The sequence below is a fragment of the Gigantopelta aegis genome, chromosome 6 (assembly GCF_016097555.1).
Source record: "Gigantopelta aegis isolate Gae_Host chromosome 6, Gae_host_genome, whole genome shotgun sequence".
NCBI lineage: Eukaryota > Metazoa > Mollusca > Gastropoda > Neomphalida > Peltospiridae > Gigantopelta > Gigantopelta aegis.
Window position 1 is genome coordinate 75,650,702 of NC_054704.1, and position 19,187 is coordinate 75,669,888.

The window sequence follows — 19,187 nt, forward strand, 5'->3', positions numbered from 1 at the left end:
TTAGGTTTTCTTGAATACGGTGACTGAAACCGAAACCAAAAACATAAACAAAATTTAGGGGAAAATTGCAAAAATCTCCCCCACACCTCTGCCCAAATTGGTAATAATTAGCTATATTTATTCTTTCAAGAATGCAGAGCCCATAACGTTAATTCTTCAGCCGATTACGTGAACTGTCATACTAGTATCTCCAATCTAAAACCACAAAGCAAGGTGCAAAAAATAAAAAAACATTTTAATATTTGGGTACAGTAATCCACAAGGTTGCACCGTAACACTTGTTTGCGACTTATTTCGAAGAAATGTTTTGCTGCCGATTTATGGCATTTACATTAGCCATGATGATTATAAGAAAAAGTATAAAATAATCAAAGTCAATCAGGAAAGAACTTTGTTCCAACATTTATTTTAATTTTTTTTAACTGTTCTCTGTAATTTATACAAAATAAAAGTACTGATAAAAACATATGTGAATGTTAATAAAAGAGCAAACTAAGTTACACATATTAGCAATGGTCAACAAGACAATGACAAAGTTCATAATTCCATCAATAAACACGGACGACCAAAAAACAACAGAACAAACAGGTGAAATGCTTTACGCTAAACTGAAAATTTTGATGCCACAATATATTGCAGCCGTGAAAATATAGCTACTATTTAAAATGTCTTTTAAATGGTGTCGTAGTTACAATAAATTACACTAATCTTCTCAAACCTCCATGGAACACATTAAAAAGCAATGCAGAGTCACAAAGCAGCTTTCATTTTGAGTGCTACTTATGATTACAAGCTGCCAGGACCCAGGAGCAAGTCTACAGGTTTGTCAACTGTGGTAAAATCAAATGCTTTATACACAAGTCATTAAATGCATTTCAGTTGCACCTTCCTCTTTTCCACAAGTCTTTGCAACTAAAACACCGAAATGCACGATATAGATCCGCGAACGACATTTTCCACATGATCACGCCTACTAAACACAATTTACAATTGAACTTGAGAGGTATCGAAGTGAACAGCTAAAACATCCAATATGATGAAAACACTGATGAAAACACAAGAGTAGTGAAGAGGTTACATAAAAAAAATTCTTTCTTAAATCTATTCCGAATGTTTCTCAGCTTTTAGCATCAGTTTAAAATGGTTAAATGGTCAACACAACATCGACTGTGGTCTGCAGGGAACAGATCGAGCAATGGTCCAACATTGGCAGATCCAAGCAGATTCGGGTAAACTCTCAACAGAAAGGGCAGGGTGATGATCGTGTGATACGGGTGTGATGAAGATCCGGCCGGTGGTTTCACCGTCGAGTGAGAGTCTACAGGAAGCTGCTCGGCGCTCGTCTCAAAGTATCAACCTTTCCGTCACGTCATCCATTTACTCAGCATCATCATCATCATCCTCCTCTTCTTCCTCCTCCTCCTCTTCCTCCTCTTGAACCTCTGGTTGCGGTAGCGGTTGCGGTTTCGGCTTCTTCACAAGAGGTATTTTGCCACCTTTCTCATAAGCAAGTTTTTCCTGTAAAACAAAATTCATACAACTAACTTAGTATATGCAGGTCTTTCCTGTAAAACAAAATTCAAAACAACTGTAATTTCTCAGCTCATATACAAGCTTTTTCCTGTAAAAAAATTCATACAACTAACTTCTTATATGCAAGTATTTCCTGTATTTAAAACAAAATCCATACTTCTCGTATGCAAGTTTTTTCTGTAAAACAAAATTCATACATCTAACTCATACTGTACGCATGTTTTTCCTGTAAAAGAAAATTCATACAACAGTAACTTTTTCCTGTAAAACAAAATTCATACAACTTCTCATAAGCAGGTTTTTCCTGTAAAACAAAATTCACACAGCTGGAATTTCTTATATGCAAGTTTTTCCTGTAAAAATTCATATAACTAACTTCTCATGCACAAGTTTTTTCTGTAAAACAAAATTCATACAACTTCTCATATTGTAGGTAAGTTTTTCCTGTGAAACAAAATTCATACAATTGTAACTTCCCATATGTAAGATTTTTCCTGTAAAGCAAAATTCATACATCTAACTTCTCATGTGCAAGTTTTCCCTGTATAAAACAAAATGCATACAACTAACTTCTCACAAGCAAATTTTTCTTGTAAAACAAAATTTCTATTCTAGATCCTAGACAACCGCACATCAGACAAGTGCTTTAGGTAGTACTAAACCAAATAACTTCAGACTGGGTCAAAGTTGGAGGTGCACCCATCTTTTGATACAGCAGTTAATATCACAAGTCCCTGTCATTGGTGATAAATGTGAGTGTGTGTTGTAAAAAAATTAGTTTCATCTGGGCAAATAATGTATTCATATTTTATTTTATCTAGTACCACTGTGTCAAGTAACCGTGTGCTTGAAACATGTATGGGGTACCTGTATATAAAATATAAAAAAACAGTACTCAAATTTTGTGCGGAAGTATGGTAATCATAGACACTACCTGTTATCTCTGAAATGAGCAGCTTCACCTTCAATGTTTTTTCTCATTCACTTTAAGGGTGAGAGGTGGCAGTATTTATAACTGTGGTGTATATGTCGATTGATATGCTGCAGGTATGAGTTTTAGCAATATATTGTTACTATTGTTGTCTTTGTAATTTGATTTGGACATATACACCCTTTACGACTGGGCTACATTACGCCCTTCAACACACCAGCTATTTGGTAACAAGAAAATTTGTATTTCACTAAAATGTCTATTAAAAAAACTAAATTCAAACTTACTATTTCATATCTTTTCTTGTCTTTAGCTGCCAAAACGTCGTACTTGGGTTTGTCTTTACACACAGCCCACATCTTGCCCAGGTCCTTAGCGATATCACCGACAGAATAGTCCGGGAACTGCTTCCGCAGTGCTGGGCGCTCGTCAGCACAGAAGAAAAAGAATGCCGACCTAGAACAATATAAAATAATATTTTAAAACATTATCTTCTTATTATTCCTTTCATTAATCTGACATTTTTTTATATTTAAATGAAGAAAAGAAGAATGAATTAATGTATGTTTAACGACACCCCAGTAGAGATCGGCTATTGGGACATCAAACAAAGGTAAGTATATCAAAATAATTATTTCCATTAAAAAGAAAAACCTTGAATATTTATTTGGACATTATGTGCACTGGAACACATATGGTAGGTAGTATACTGCTAGTTTGTTTGAGTAAATAAAAACTGTAAACTTCAATGTAAATTTTTAACTTTAGTTTTTGAAAAACCCAAAACCCAAAACCTCAAAACACTTGGGGACCGGAACAAAAGTATATTGAAGCCAGAGAGACTAAGTCACTTAGTCTTGATTCTGACCCCCCACCCCCCTCAAAAAGACTAAATGGGCAGTTGACTTTGGCTTCATCCAAATTGACGTTACAGAACAAGGTTTGGAAAAGACCAAAGGAAGACAGTAGTAATATAAAAGATACAAACAGTATTTATTCATGAATGCACATAGTGAAACAATGTTTTTAAACAGTGATATGAGGCCAACCAAGGCACTCTGAAAGGCTTTTTAACTACTAAACTATACATCCAATGACAATATGCCCATTGGTATCTTTCATCAGACGCCAATGACATAAGCTCCAAGTTGGCCTATTTCTCGTCATATTTTCCAGCAATTTAAGATAATTTATGCTTCTTTTCTCTTCTTTTTTGCTGTTGCAATTGCCGTTTTTCGGCTCTATTCCAGCGTTTGATGTGCAAGGTAGAGATTTTTTAAACAACTTGTACTGTTGTTAATATCTTGATGCAGAGTTGAGTTGTTCCTGTCAAGTCTCTTTTTGTTAATTAGAAGTTACAATATATCGTGAAATGTTTTAATGCAGTTTATTGGGAGAAAATATCACACCCATCCGTGACACGACGCCACACGCAAATTTCGTTAAGTGAAAAAAGAGAAGTGACTCTTATTAAAGAAAATCATCCTAAACACGCTCAAGATGTATAACAACAATTGTTTGTTTGTTTTTTGTTTTGTTTGTTTCATTACTTTATTATTTATTAGTGTTACACATGATTGCCAAACCACTTGTCATACTAAGAGCCAACTCTTTACGATCGTTACAACGGCAAGACCTGTGTGGTACCAACATGGCCGTTATAACGAGAGTTGACTGTAATACATACCTAGCCACCTTGATATCCTGGTTTGCATGGGCAGTAGGTCGACAATAAATACCTTGGCCAGTGTTTTGAAGCCTTTTGGGTTGTGTTTGTATGATGATTTTCAAGTTCAAAGCAAATGAAGCCAAAAGTGATAAAATGACTAAATGGAGATGTTGAAATCGTAAACCCCCTCCCCTCCAGACTAAGTGACTTAGTCTCTCTGGCTTCAATATACTTTTGTTACGGTCCCTTAGGTGAGTGAACAACTGCCATGGGAACATGAACGAGAATTGTGCCATGTAAATGATGTTTAAATCTTTTCTAAAACATGAAATGCAAGTGGTGGTTTAAAAAATGATTTACTATGATTTTACGTAAGTCTTTATTCATTACAGAATTATATCCATTGGTTTCTTTTTGAAATACCTATTAGATGTCAAACAAAATAGGTATACAAATATAAAAATGCTATGTTAAATCAAAACAGTGCAGAGCTTTAAAACATTTTTATAAATATCATAGGGAAATAAATTAAAATTTATACTAAAATTATGAGTGTCTCAAAAACACTATTTCTGGATTAATTGATTGAAATATATTTTATTGCTTTTGAAAAACAAATGGATTAGGCTCAAGTTTCAATATATAAATACAATACACCAAGAATAATTTAGTTTTAACACCACCACTAGAGCACATTGATTTATTAATCATCGGCTATTGGATGTCAAACATTTGGTAATTTTGAGTCTTACAGAGGAAACCTGCTACATTTTTGCATTAGTAGCAAGGGATCTTTAAATCAACATCCCACAGACAGGATAGTACATACAATGTCCTTTGATATACCAGTCGTGGTGCACTGGCCGGAACGAGAAATAGCCCAATGGCCCCACTGATGGGGATCGATCCCAAACCAACCGCATATCAAATGAGCGCGTTGCCACTGGGCTATGTCCCGCCCATACACCAAGAAATGACAGGAAGAAGAAAAATGATGTACAAAGAGTAGTACAAAATATTGGACGTACAAAGCCCTTTTTGGAGCATTTGGATCCTTTTTGTGTTTGCGTTTGCGTCCCTTGCCAACAGCCTCGCCTTGGGGTGGAGTGTACGTCGACATCTCACTGTCATAGCGGATTTTATCTTTAGCAGCCATTTCCTCAAATCTCAGCTTCTCTTTTGCACTCATCTCCTGAAAGTACATCACCACAGTTAAGATTCCAGCAGATCTTAAATATCAATACCAAATATTCAACATTCAAACATCCAAGTGATACATTTTCAGTATTTTTTCATAAAAATATTATTTCAAGGCGGTTGACCAACAAGGTTTTAAAATCTAACATCAGCATCATATAAAACAAGGCTGGGAACTTTCACTTTTAACTTCCAAACATGAAATGCAGCTGACTTTTTTAGTTTTTCACATTCTAACTTGGCTTTCACTTCGTAATCGAGATAAATAACATTATCTTAACTCAGATAACAAGGAAGGAAATGTTTTATTTAACGATGCACTCAACACATTTTATTTACGGTTATATGGCGTCGGACATATGGTAAAGGATCACACAGATATTGAGGGAGGAAACCCGCTGTCGCCACTTCATGGGCTACTCTTTTCGATTAGCAGCAAGGGATCTTTTATATGCACCATCCCATAGACAGGATGGCACATACAACGGCCTTTGATATACCAGTCGTGGTGCACTGGTCGTAGCGAGAAACAGCCCAATGGGCCCACTGACAAGGATCGATCCCAAACCGACCGTGCATTAAGCAAGTGCTTTACCACTGGGCTACGTCTCGCCCTAACTCAGATAACAGTGCTGAATTTTCTTTACAAGCTGTTGTTTAATAATTTCACAAAACCAATGTAAAGAAACAATACGTCTAAAAAGACCCTATTTAAACACAGTCTGCAAATAAATGGGTGCCAAATGGTAAGTTAATTAACAATCTAGCCGTACCTTCCATTTCTCTGAACACTTCCGACTAAACTCTGTAAATACAACATTCTCTCCAGGGTGTTTCTTTTGATGTTCCTCTCGGCATATTTTCACAAAGTAGGCATACGACGACATGCGTCCCCTCGGTTTGTCACTCTTTCCTCGTGGCATGATGATGTACTTTTATCTGGAAAACAAAAAAGAAATATATAAAATTTCTAATTTCTCCACTGCTGAAAATACTGGCTACAATTCACACTACGGTCGACATTCCTTTTTAATGGGGTGGAAGAACACCACACACATCGGTCAATCCAATCCGATCAGTGCAAGTTTCACATCTCTTAACTTGAACAAATCGTACAAGTTTATTACTTCATAGAATAGTCAATGACTAAACAGTTAACGTTTGTTTTGATTAACGACACCACTAGAGCACATTGATTTATTAATGAAAGGCTATTGGATGTTAAACATTTTGGTACTTTTAACGTAGTCCAAGAGTAAACCTGCCACATTTTTCCGTTAGTAGCAAGGGACCTTTTATATGCACCACCCCAAGGCCTTCGATATACCAGGTGGTGCACTGGCTGGAATAAGAAATAGCCCATTATGCTAAACGACAGGTATAGATTTCAGACCAACTAAACATCAAGCATGCACTTTACCACTGGGCTAAGTCGGTCCCATCAATAAGACTGGACAAAATTAAATGCAACAATACATACTGAACAAAAAAATTAATAAATATATAGTATTCTTTTCTTTTAAAAATGTAATTGTTTGAACTCATTAGTTTTCATGTCCATTACCAAATTAAATGTATTAAAAAAATACATGTCTATACTCATCAAAAAAGTAGGGGAACGCCAATAAGAATTTACAATTGCCAAAATTGTAAGGTATATTAGCTGTGGGGAATGGTTATATGATAATAGTGAATTAACTGGCAAACATTACAACCTGTAGTTCAGTATTACAGGTTTTATGACCATCAAAGATCTTGAAGGACAATTGGGGTCAGAAGTGAAATTTAAAAGTTGACATTTTTTTATCAGTAAATTGCAAATTCAAACAATAAAAATGACTAAAAACTAAACAATAACAACTGTATGATCAACAGAACGAAAAAGATTGACAGAAATAATGTTCCACAGTGATTAATCAACCTTCCTGGAAATTGTCAAAATAGAGAATGACACCTCACACATGTACGGGGAAACTGTGTGGTGCATCTGCAAACATTGGAATGTGTTTCGGTGTGTTGATAAACAGACCTGAACATTCTTTACTAGGATGCCTGCGGTCAAAACATGTGTTTTAATATTTCAGGTTCCCCTATTTTTTTTTAAGAGTATACTTTAATTATTTTGTGGTTCGGTAAACATACAATACAGCTACAAGAAACTTGTATTATCAACTTCTTTATTGTGAAAAAGGTTTATGGGATTTCAAGGTAAATGACATTAAATATAAGTAAGAATTTATACTATGTAGGATTATAAATCAGTATCACTCCATGCTATTAATCATATGAATCTCCTCCATACCATTTTAAGGTTTGTGGGGGTTTTTTTACACACTTAATGGGAAAAAAACACTGAACATTTTTGATATCGGATAGCAATCTCACACTAGTGATATATCAATTTCATAACATCTCTCCATCGTAATGACTGCTCTGTGAAATGCAAATTAAAATTGAAACCGATTCTTTGAAGTACAAATTAACTGCAAGCTCAAGCACCAGTTTTAGTTCAAAGAGATGTCTAAACTTTTCTACTATTTTTTTTGAGCATACATAGAAAATAGCTAGAATATATATATAGTCCATTGACCTGATTCGATTCGATGGTTGTGTTGTTTGTGCAGAACAGTACATATATTTGAAGATCACCGACTTTTGCATGGGGAAAGTAAATAAATGTTGGGTCACATTCACAGAAACGTTTGTAAAAATAAGGTTAGAACGAGTAAAGAAAGCAAGATTGAACTAAACTTACTCATAAACAATGCACATTTCTTAGTACCTTTTTTCTATGGATTCCAAGACTAATTTTAAACTTAAGTCTTTGGCTTTTGGAAAACCACAAGTGAAAATTTGCACACCTCAAAAGGCTTAGGCGAGTGAAAAATCGCTCTCATTAAAATGGTGAGCGAAAACCAAGCATTATTAGTTTATGAAGTAATTGGTACATGTAAATGTAAATGTAGATGTAGAGACATATGTTGCAAAAATTAACTAATAAACCAATGTTTTCTTCTAATTTTGTGTTGTTTGGTTCATTAGTGTAGTCAGACTTCTTTTCCCTTTTAGGAATGGAGTTTTTTTTAAATTTCAGGAACAGTGCTATAGTATAATTAGGACATACACTAATGCAGACAAATTGATTTTTTAAATTACAATATGTACTATTCAGATAATTTGATGCACACATTTATAGATACCTTTTCAGTGTTAGATGGTTTGATGAACGTGCAGCTAAACATGTAGGTATCAACTTGTCTTGAATTTCATTATTATATACAACAAAAATGATTAGGATATTTGGGATGGGAAAACCCACTGGTTCTGAAGAGGTTGTTCAATTATAACTATGACCCAAGCATTTCAGGTGTGCACTTACGGACTGAATTAGATCCCTCATATTATTATTTTTTAAACAACTTGTTAAATGTAGGCCTACAATTAGTTCACTTGATAGTGTTGGATGGGGCACTGGCATTCACATGACATTTTTAATTATGATATTGATCTAGAACTGTCCAAATGTTGTTCATAAATTTTTTATTTTTTTTAAAATACATTACAAAGGATTTTATTCCAGGCATGGGATGCCATAATAAAGATAATCTAAAAATAAACAACATAATTTTAGACATCATAAATGTGTAACAAGTTGTCATAACCATAATTCATTTACTCAATATGATTGCAAGAGATCAAAATTGTTATATTTATTTTCCAAAAATGTTATCCTTTAACATCGATTCTCAGACTCCATTTTGTAATTTTCCGTAAAATATTTAAAATCATTGTTAAACAGCATGCATGTTTTGATAAAAAAAACCTGAAGTTTTGTGTTGGAAAGTGTTGGCTGTAAGTAGGGCATCCACGGATCCAAATAGTACTTGAGGGTCAAAATTTGACTCCAACCAGAGTACCAGACGAGATTGAGGAATAAAGTAAAATAGCATTATCCATATTAATTCCAGCACTGAACATTGATGCCAAATCATGCCATTGTATTGCATTTAGAAAGCATTTGACATGTACAATGTTGTGGTGGACGGACAGCCAGTTTAAAAAGAGAAACTAGAGCATGATCATATAATTATTGTGCAACGTATATCATTATTTATTGTTGAAATTATTGTTCATTGTATCATAGTTAATCTTGTATTCCACCTTGTATGGGTACACAAGTCTTGTGAATGGACTAGTCTTGCTGTAAGCTTATACCACTAAATGTTTCACTCACCGATGCAGGCAACAATATTTACGGCTGATGCATGTTAGCTTTTCACGCATGTGCAATAAACCTGGCTACATAGCAGCCTGTTTTGTGCTCATGTGAAGCAGGTAGCTATTTCAATACCGTCCATTTATAAATATCGACATGCTTTACAACCAAATGTTTATGCTCACCTAAACTGGTATCCCCATGATATAAAACAAGCTTCCATTTCTTATCATGTTTATGTCCCATTGCGAGCATTAGCGAGTGACAATGAAAATTATTTCACAATGATTCAACAAGTTTAATATCCTATTTATTACCCATAATCGATCTTAATTTATATCACTCTTGAGTTTTTACATGCTCATATATCACAAAGGTTTCGAGCATGTCTATCCCGAGTCCCGTCTCTGGATGCCAGTGGCCCGACTGGTCACTCAACCCCTGCAATTAAGAAAATGTCGACGGCAAAAAAGTGCTGTGGAAAATTAAAAACTCTAGGGCATTGCAGATTGTTGTTGGCAAATGCAGGGTTTGTCATTTGGTTGACATTCCTGTATGATTGTAGTGCGCCAATCAATGACGTTATTATGCGACCTGCTACATCCCACTTAGTGTTCTAGCGGAACGTATCACTTTGATATGTACCAAGATATTTTGAACCATATGGGTAATAAACTAAGATATTTTAGGATTCTCTCATAAGCAACCATTTCCGACCCAAAATTTGAAAATTTATAGCACAGAATCCTGTGAAAATCAAAGTGCTGAAGATATTACAAATGGGTTTACAAGGGTACATTATCTGTAAGACCTCAGACCCAAGATTAAAAACTTCACTTAATCATCCTGATTTCATTCTATCATTGTTTATGGAAAAACACGTTACCATATACATTTATATATTAGGGGCCAACTGCTTTATCTGTAGTTGCAGGTGAAGAACTTTCAGAAAGCTAGGTATGAACACCTGTCATAGATAATCAAGTTTAAAAAACTTTCTGGCACAACAGTGTGTCAAGTTAGAGATGGCCGTGGCCCAAACCACATGGTGCTAAAAATAAAACGTGCCCACAAAATTTAATTTCCTATAAATTATTAAGTGTTATTTTGTACACAAACACACCCACTTCTGTTGAAAACTTCTCACTACAAATTGGACCAAGCTCGACCAAATGGCAGTGACAGATATCTATAAACCATATGAGTAATTTAAACATTCTGTTCGCATTTGGAGAGTGGGCTACAAGCAATCAACCACCATTCATTCATTCAAATCTGCAAAACAATTTGGGTATGACGCTATACCCATTTTACCCTCTGGTAGAAATCCTGAACTATTACTGAAGTCAAACCAAATATGAAAGCAACATATTTAAAGTAATAGTCATTAAGAGAAACTGCCATCACATGATGAACAAATTTTAAAGCCATACAATTTAAACAAAAAAAACAAGTTGAATTATGACCAGATGTCAACATGCTCATGAAATTTAGATAATTCTTGGGACATCAATTTAGTAAAAAAAAATATATCAATTTTATAACAGCTTTTTAGGTGGTACAGCTGACTGAAAGTAACGTATTTAAACAGCCCCATTAAGTCAACTTGCAAAAATTGCATTCACCATGCGTTTCTTTCTTGATACAATACATTATGGCTGCTTTTAAGGAAAACACTGGCTAAAACAGTATTAACAGCAATAAATGGATACAACAAATTAAAATGCATGTCAAACGGTCTTGCCAAAACTACTGACAATAAAATGTCAGAATATAGATTTTGGGTTGGGTTTTTAACAATATTATCATAATCAGGTTACTTGTGCAAACCTAATTATGGTGGTTACAAAGGTCAAGGAAAATTATGTGCATCCAATCTAACACTAGTGTAATTTAGTGTAAAGCAATTTAAGCAGTTGTAGTTTCATAAACATTTTTATTAAGGGGAGATATCAAATTACACCAATTTTCTACATTCATTTATTTTAAATGGGAATCGATAATAATAAAGCTTAATTAACAACTTTACATAACTAGGCCATAAAAATTATCCACATGAAGACAAACATGGAAAGGAGCGTGTAGGAAATTGCCAGCAGTGGATCTACTCATGAGTGTTCCAAGGGGCTGATGGTCACTCCCATTAAAATAAATTTTAAGAAAATAAAATTTGCTTGCAGCAGATGGGTTGACCATGAAAATTCCTATTAGTCACCTTATTAGTCATCATTTATTCAAACTGGATTAATATGCAAACAGTTTTTGTTGTGCACATATCAACCAGATCAAACTTTTTAATGAATAAAATTCAAAGTATTGTGGCAAACCTAATATAATATAAAAACAAGTATACAATTAAAAGCTTCACAGTTGGAAGACAGCGACAGAAATAGAAAGATTGGAGTTGTCAAATCAAGAATGTGAGAAGTCAAAGGAGTAAATAGGGGCAGTGGAATAAAAACCAAAAAGATTTATGAAGTACAATAATAAGTATACAGTCCTTATTACTCAACAATGGCAACACAAAACCTAGAAATAAAGCGAGTTGAGCATTATTCACTAGAATATTGTTATATAAATATTTTTATAAGTTGTACTGCATTTTTAAACATTAAAACCTAAAAGAAAGATTAAAAAATGTATAATTGGTGATCGTGGCAATACAAGTTATATATTCACTTTATTGCTCGAAACATGTAAAACAAACACTGGTGTATTTATGTTATATTTTTTATTCCCACAATACAAAGATACTGCACAAACTCGGTTGTACTAAAAACTATGTCAACATATCTATTTGGGCAACTTATGATTTTAAGGGATTTGTACCACTATAAAAAAAATGATGTGGAAAGAGTTCCTTATTTTCTCCATAACAATTTTAAAGAACTATTTGTTAAAATTAGTTTAGGGTTAGCGACAGTTACTTACAATACCTTAAAACAATTTGTTCTATAAAACTAACATGTTTATATTTCTTAATCCAATATCGCCGTTTTGCTTTTTTAGTCATTTTCACTATTCTGCATAAAATTTCCACCACAAGGGTGCTTTTGGAAGAAATCTAATACAGAAAACATTATGGGACTAAATCTTCATTTCATTCCGTCAAAATACACCCTATAAGATTTACAAGTAGTAAAATGCAGTTTTATTTGTTGATCCACTGTGTGATCGAGTGGTTGGAGTACTTGACTAGTCCAGATGGAATCCACGCCTAGTACGTCATTTGTAATGTTTAATGCAATACCCAGTTGATATGGCTCATTCAATACCCCAAATAGGGGGAAAATATGGAACTTTTTTCAAAGATGCAATCACAATGATAAATGTTGCTTGTAACACACCAAGGCAAGGTTGTTCTCCCACTCGTTAATCCTGGTAATCTTTAACAAATCTATTTTAAAAATGGAGAGAATTTCCCCATCTAAAAAAAAAGAAAGCTTTCAGACATGTTCCCCATTATACAACAGCATGCATGTACGAGATGTAATCAGGGTTCTACATTAATTCCCCCATCTTTATTTGTCCACAGAATGCTTTTGCTAAGGCGAGAGCACTTGTCCCGGTCAAGTTTTAATGCAGAACCCTGGGTATCGCCCATTATAATGTACTCTGCAGGAAACCATGCTATGTTCAATTCTTACAAGCAACAGACCAGCCATTACATTTGACAAGATTTTGATTTCTTAAAGCAGATTTTAAAATGTTCCACTGAAGGTTTTCCAACCAAATGAGGTTACTTGCTCTGAACACGAACTGAGGTAGAAACCCACAAAATAGCATTTTTTTTAAACTTATGTTGCACTAGACAATCCAACTACCTGAGATTCACAAACAGTAAACATAGCACTCTGGGAAATATTTTGTTCTTTCATGATTTTTTTTTTTGACAAACCTATCAAACTAGTTAACAGATATACAACATACCAAAATTTATTTTGTTCATGGCAGTCAAATGTAAATTGCAACCTGTCCATGAAATATTTAAGTACACGAGACATAACCTAATATTTTACGGAAGCCTTATGTGTAATTAAGTTGCACTACCCACAAAATTATATATATGGCACCAAAATAAATTGTTAAGTGGCAGAATAAAAAAAATTAAATTATAAATTACACATTTATTTTTCAGATTGAAATTATTTATAATATATTTAAAGCTGATTTAACCACCAATTAACATCTGCCAAATAAAACACATGATAATACACACAATGAAGTATGGGAAGAAGAAAATGAAATTTAAAAGCCAAACAAGCATGCTGCTTAAACATGTGTTTGGTTTTTCTGTCACTTGGAAACAAAAAAAAAAGCCGATTTACAATTTCCATATAAGAATGGGATGATAAATATGCTATCCAAGTCACAAAAGTTTAAAAATATATCAATGTTCATATTCACAGCACAGGAGAACAGTCACATGAAGACGAGTCTACGTAACATTGACAATGAGTAAACTGACCAACTACAGAGAACTATTTCGAACCACCATTACAAAATGTTAAACTGGGTTACTTCCCCTGTTGCTCATATGCACAAAGTGGGATAATGTCAACGTTTGGCCCTACAAATGATAATGAAACAGTACAAGTTCATGATGGAGACATGGGGATCGAAACGAATGATATCTATTCATCATCATCATCGTCGTCATCATCATCTTCGTCATCGTCCTCTTGAACTTGCTTTTTGGCTTTCTTTGGTGATGAAGCTTTGCTAGCCACTTTGCCTCCCTTCTTGTATGCAGCACATTCCTGTAAGAAAATCACAATTAGAAATACATTTACTTATAAGCAGTGCATTCCTCCAGACAATCCCAATTACAAAATACAAGTGCTAAAGGGCAATATGCTACCCGGTAGCACAAGTTTAACTTTCCAAATGCAACAAAATAGTACTTGAAAGTATATACATTTGATTTGTTCCCAAAATTACTTTAAATATCAACCATCTAAACATGTGTTTTAAAATATTAAGTCACGGTCAGCTACAATTTTCGAAGAATTAAGAATTAACAAAATAGTGACATGGCGTGTGTCGAGAACACTGTTATTATACTAGTTATGGGTTATGTCCCTTTTGTTTAAAATAACATTGATAACGGTTGCCTTCCTCATTCAATGGTGAACCTTGGGTCATTTAAATTTTTAAACAATTTATGTAATTGAAGGGTCAACTACATCCTAATGAGACCCAAGTGAAGACTGAAAGAAGGATTCAGTCAAAGTTCACACTAATATTACAATTTTAAATATTCAAAACCCAGAATACAATTATTATATTTTATTGGTGGCATTCTGGTAAAATTATTAATAAACTTTTGCTTGAATGTAAATAGTCTAGTCTCATCTAATATTTTAATTTAATAAAAGTGACAGGTGATTAGTGGGTTGCAACTTAGTACCTGATTGTAATTGTATTTCTAGCGACTTTCAACCATTGAAATAAACTTAAAAATAGTATTTTTCCTAATCTCATTTTAAATTCTGTAGTACCTTCTCGTATCTTTCCTTGTCCTTCACATTCATAGCTTCGTACTTTGGTTTGTCCTTGCAAACAGCCCATCTTTTACCGAGCTCTTTGGCAATTTCTGACACTGGTGCATCAGGCATTTTTGTGCGAACCTTGGGGCGCTCTTCGGCACAGAAGAAGAAAAAGCCAGATCTGAAAAACAAAATATAATTTATAACAAACAAAATCTTCACTAAAATAACTTACAAATTATTCAGTCAAAAATTTACGGCAATACTGAACACCATTTCAGCACAATTTAAACTACAGATGCATATGGTTAGATATCAACTAATATAGAAAAAAGTAGCAATGGATTTTTGACATGTCTTTTTTTTATATATATAATAAGGTGCAGCACCATCCTGAGATGTTTTGATGGTTGGGACATTTCTTCCCACCCCAACCCCAACCAGTTATTGGTATATCAAAGACAGGGAATGTTTTGATTTAAAAATCTTGATCAGTTTATTTCTAATCAACTGAAAATCAATTAGCAACCAATGTAAAAAAACGGAAGAGGCCAACTTATCTAGTACAGATTATAATTATATATTAATAAAAAAAAAATCCAAACATCCAGCTTTGAGTATGGGGGAATGGGTGTACAAATTTAAATTAAGATCAACATTTATTATTAATATAACTAAACAATACTAACAGAGGTCTCTTGGGGGCATTTGGGTCCTTCTTTTGACGCCTCTTTGTTCCTCTGCTAGACATGATTTCGTTTTATATAGACTTCAAGTTCTGAAAGAAAAAAGTTACTGAATTTTAGTACATGTAAAGAATCAACAATGACAAAAATATTCAATATAATAAATATCAAGTTTTAAAAAGCAGCGCATTTATCATATGGGAAATGTACAAAGTAGCATGCTGAGAAGATTCATTAAAGTTGAAATTTACATATTACAGTAAGTAAAACTGGAAAGACTTTCCCTTGAAAAAGTTGAAACGAAGTCCATTATCAAATAATGGCCGTTTCTTCCAACTGCCTCAGATCTGAACCAAAATTGTTTAGTTCAAACTGTCATGTCACCGCTGAAAAAATAAGTTTTTAGACAGTCAGATACGAAAGCACTTCATGCAGGACTTGAAAACTTTTTAAAATGTATTTTCTGTGAAATTAAATGTTTTTAATTCCATTTTTAATTTTGTAAGATCTAGAATATAAAAAAAAGTAAAAGTAAAAAAGAATTAGCTGTTAAACTTTACCACCAAGAACTTAACAGATGTTTTCTCTATCAAATAACGGGGGTACACAAAGGAAAGTCTTGCCCTTAATTAAAAGTAACCAAATTTATTAAAGATGTAATTTTCTTTTAAGAATTAAGTACAAAGATACTTTACATTTAGCAGTTGGCCAACTTTTTTTGTTCTTTACTTTAAAATAAAGTGTTTCCATGGCAAAAATAGATATAATATACCTTTTTTTCCCCAGCAAACATCCATTAAGACCTTGGCAGCAAACGTCTTGAACGGTGATGTACATTTCAAAAAAACACGCAACTAATGCAAAAAAACAACGAAGTCCCATTTTATTTTAAGGGCAACTTTGTTAATAAAGTACAAAGGTGGGGGTTTGACAAGTAGTTATTATTTAATTAAATTTTGAAAATGATTCTAAGTATTGAAGTGCAACATGACACTTTCCATATAAATAGAAACGTCAAAACTGAACTTCAAAAAATACTATACTATAATTCAACCCAACATTAACAAAATATTGGGGTGAAAAAACCTTTCAGAATAATTTATTTGTTACAAAGGATTGTAATTAGGTCGATGTACAAAAAAAACAAACACATTAACACCATTTTTCAAAATGTTTATTGTAAATTTCAAACACAAAAAAACTCTACACTACAACATGTATACAAAACATCATTGCCTAAGCATGTAGCTATTGTACATTTCCCATTGACTATATTATTTTCTTTTTTCTCTTTCTTGCCGCCAAAGAATTTTCAACTGGATCAAACCAGATTTTCAGACAAAGAAATAATGTTAAATGATCTACTAAATCATTCAAATAATCTAGTATACCTGCTAAAATGGTTAAATGAATAAAAAGCTTTCACATGCATTTCTACTATGTACTACCATTACCCTATAGTTAAGTAGTGTGTATGCAGAATCCAATGTTAAAACGAAAAAGAAATGGCGGCTTCACCGTCGGCAAACAACGACCCCAAACATCACCTTCTCAATGTCAAATTCCAATCTCATGAATGAAAGACCAGTTAAAAATGATCTGTCTAGAGGATTATAGCTGAATATTTTGACGACATTCGTGCAACCCCAAGTTTTAACTTCGGTTTTTCAGTGTCCCATAGTCACTGTATGTTATATACTGTCTAATACTGAAGCAATTGGTATGGCTATGCAGTCTTGTTGAAGCCTAACGCTGCCTATATGGCCGCTACATGGCTAATGTCGACAAAGAGCCTGACCGCTTTATTCCGTCTATCTCCAAAACCAAGCAAACAAAACATACCAATTTTTTTTTACATACAGATTATTTATGTAAGAATACTTTTTAATCATTTAAAAGTAAAGCGAAATAGTTTTTAAGAAGCGATCGCGCTTTTTCCAAGTCCTATTTTCCTATGCAGCTATAATGGCAAGGCCGACATGTCTGTTGCAAGCTCTATATAGGACAAGAAGAGAGTAGTCTACAGAAAATCAAAATAGCATGTATTTCTAAACTGTAACACTTAAATAAATAATATGCACTCAAATTGTAAGACATAAATCTATTGCATAAAATATTTTTTCTTCGCCCAAAAATTTTTTCAAGATACTTTAACAAAATTCAAACTCACCGTCCTATTGCAAAAACAGATGCCGCAACTAGTTTACCCACGCTATGTATTAAGCTAAACACTCGGATGTCTTTCGGCGTCAAGTCGTTTGATTGGTTAAAACTCAGATTAACCGCACAAAGCAACCAATGAGAAAGAAGGATTTGAATGACGTTTTTGCATAATAATAAAAAGCCATCAACAAATAATGCACGTCTAAATATGTCACATGACTTGGAAGCAATTTGTTGTTATATTATCTAGAAAGTAGTTTTATTTTTTAAATGTCGTCAATTGATTTTTTTTTTTTTTTTCGTTATTAAAAATAGTGATGCATTAATTAATATATTATGGAAGAACCAAATTTGCCCCAATATATATTTTTTGTCATGTATGTTCTGGGTGTTGCATGTACCTATGTACGTGTATGTGTTTCAATATTTTAATTTTATGATGGTGTGGTGAATGGTTTTCGCATTAAAAATATGTTGTGGGTACGAAACATCTGGTTAGTAGTGATTCTTGGTGGAGGAAGACAAAAATACAGTGACTGAAAGTCTGAGATCGGGGGGTTATAGTTATAGCTTGAGAGATACAAGGAGAGAGAGAGAGAGAGAGAGAGAGAGAGAGAGAGAGAGAGAGAGAGAGAGAGAGAGAGAGAGAGAGAGAGAGAGAGAGAGAGAGAGAGAGAGAGAGAGACGGGGGGAGAGAGAGAGAGAGAGAGACGGGGGGGGGGAGGGAGGGAGGGAGGGAGGGAGAGAGAGAGAATGAGAGAGAGAATGAGAGAGGGAGAGGGGGAGGGAGATGAGAGAGGGAGAGGGGGAGGGAGAGAGAGAGAGAGGATGGGGGAGGGGAGGGAGAGAGCGAAAGAGCGAGAGAGAGAGAGAGAGAGAGAGAGATGAGAGAGAGGGTGAGGGAGAGAGAGAGAGAGAGAGAGAGAGAGAGAGAGAGAGAGAGAGAGAGAGAGAGAGAGAGAGAGAGAGCAGAGGCCTACATAGGCCTACTGATGTGAATACATTAATTATGGATGCTTACAGGTTTTTTACCGAATGTTGACATCTTTGCACCACTTTCATGGTTTTTCTTGAATCTTTATTATTTCGTTTTGCTTTAGTTTTTAGTACGACTAATCATCAAATATATTTAACATATTACTTAATATCAATGCACAAAATAAATTTAACCGATAAAATCGTATCACATTTAATACATTCAACACTATTATTAACTAAGATGCATGATCGTCATGTTTTGTTTTTCGTTTGTTGTTGTTTTTGTAGGGGGTTTTGTGGCGGTTTTGTGAAGTGTTGTTTTTGT

General features: G+C 34.1%; 2 protein-coding genes across 2 annotated transcripts; both read right to left on the reverse strand.

Moving 5' to 3' along the window:
- Nucleotides 1-387: 387 nt before the first annotated feature.
- LOC121374925 (high mobility group protein B2-like) lies at nt 388-18,039 on the reverse strand. Its single transcript, XM_041502066.1, has 5 exons — nt 17,892-18,039; nt 6,104-6,269; nt 5,162-5,325; nt 2,752-2,920; nt 388-1,518 (listed from the first exon to the last, which is right to left on the reverse strand). Exons 2-5 carry the CDS (start codon nt 6,251-6,253, stop codon nt 1,378-1,380), a joined length of 624 nt encoding a protein of 207 aa, XP_041358000.1. The 5' UTR covers nt 6,254-6,269; nt 17,892-18,039; the 3' UTR covers nt 388-1,377.
- LOC121374727 (high mobility group-T protein-like) lies at nt 14,181-15,786 on the reverse strand. Its single transcript, XM_041501835.1, has 3 exons — nt 15,725-15,786; nt 15,048-15,216; nt 14,181-14,306 (listed from the first exon to the last, which is right to left on the reverse strand). The coding sequence occupies exons 1-3, from the start codon at nt 15,784-15,786 to the stop codon at nt 14,181-14,183; spliced, it is 357 nt and encodes a 118-aa protein (XP_041357769.1).
- Nucleotides 18,040-19,187: the final 1,148 nt, after the last annotated feature.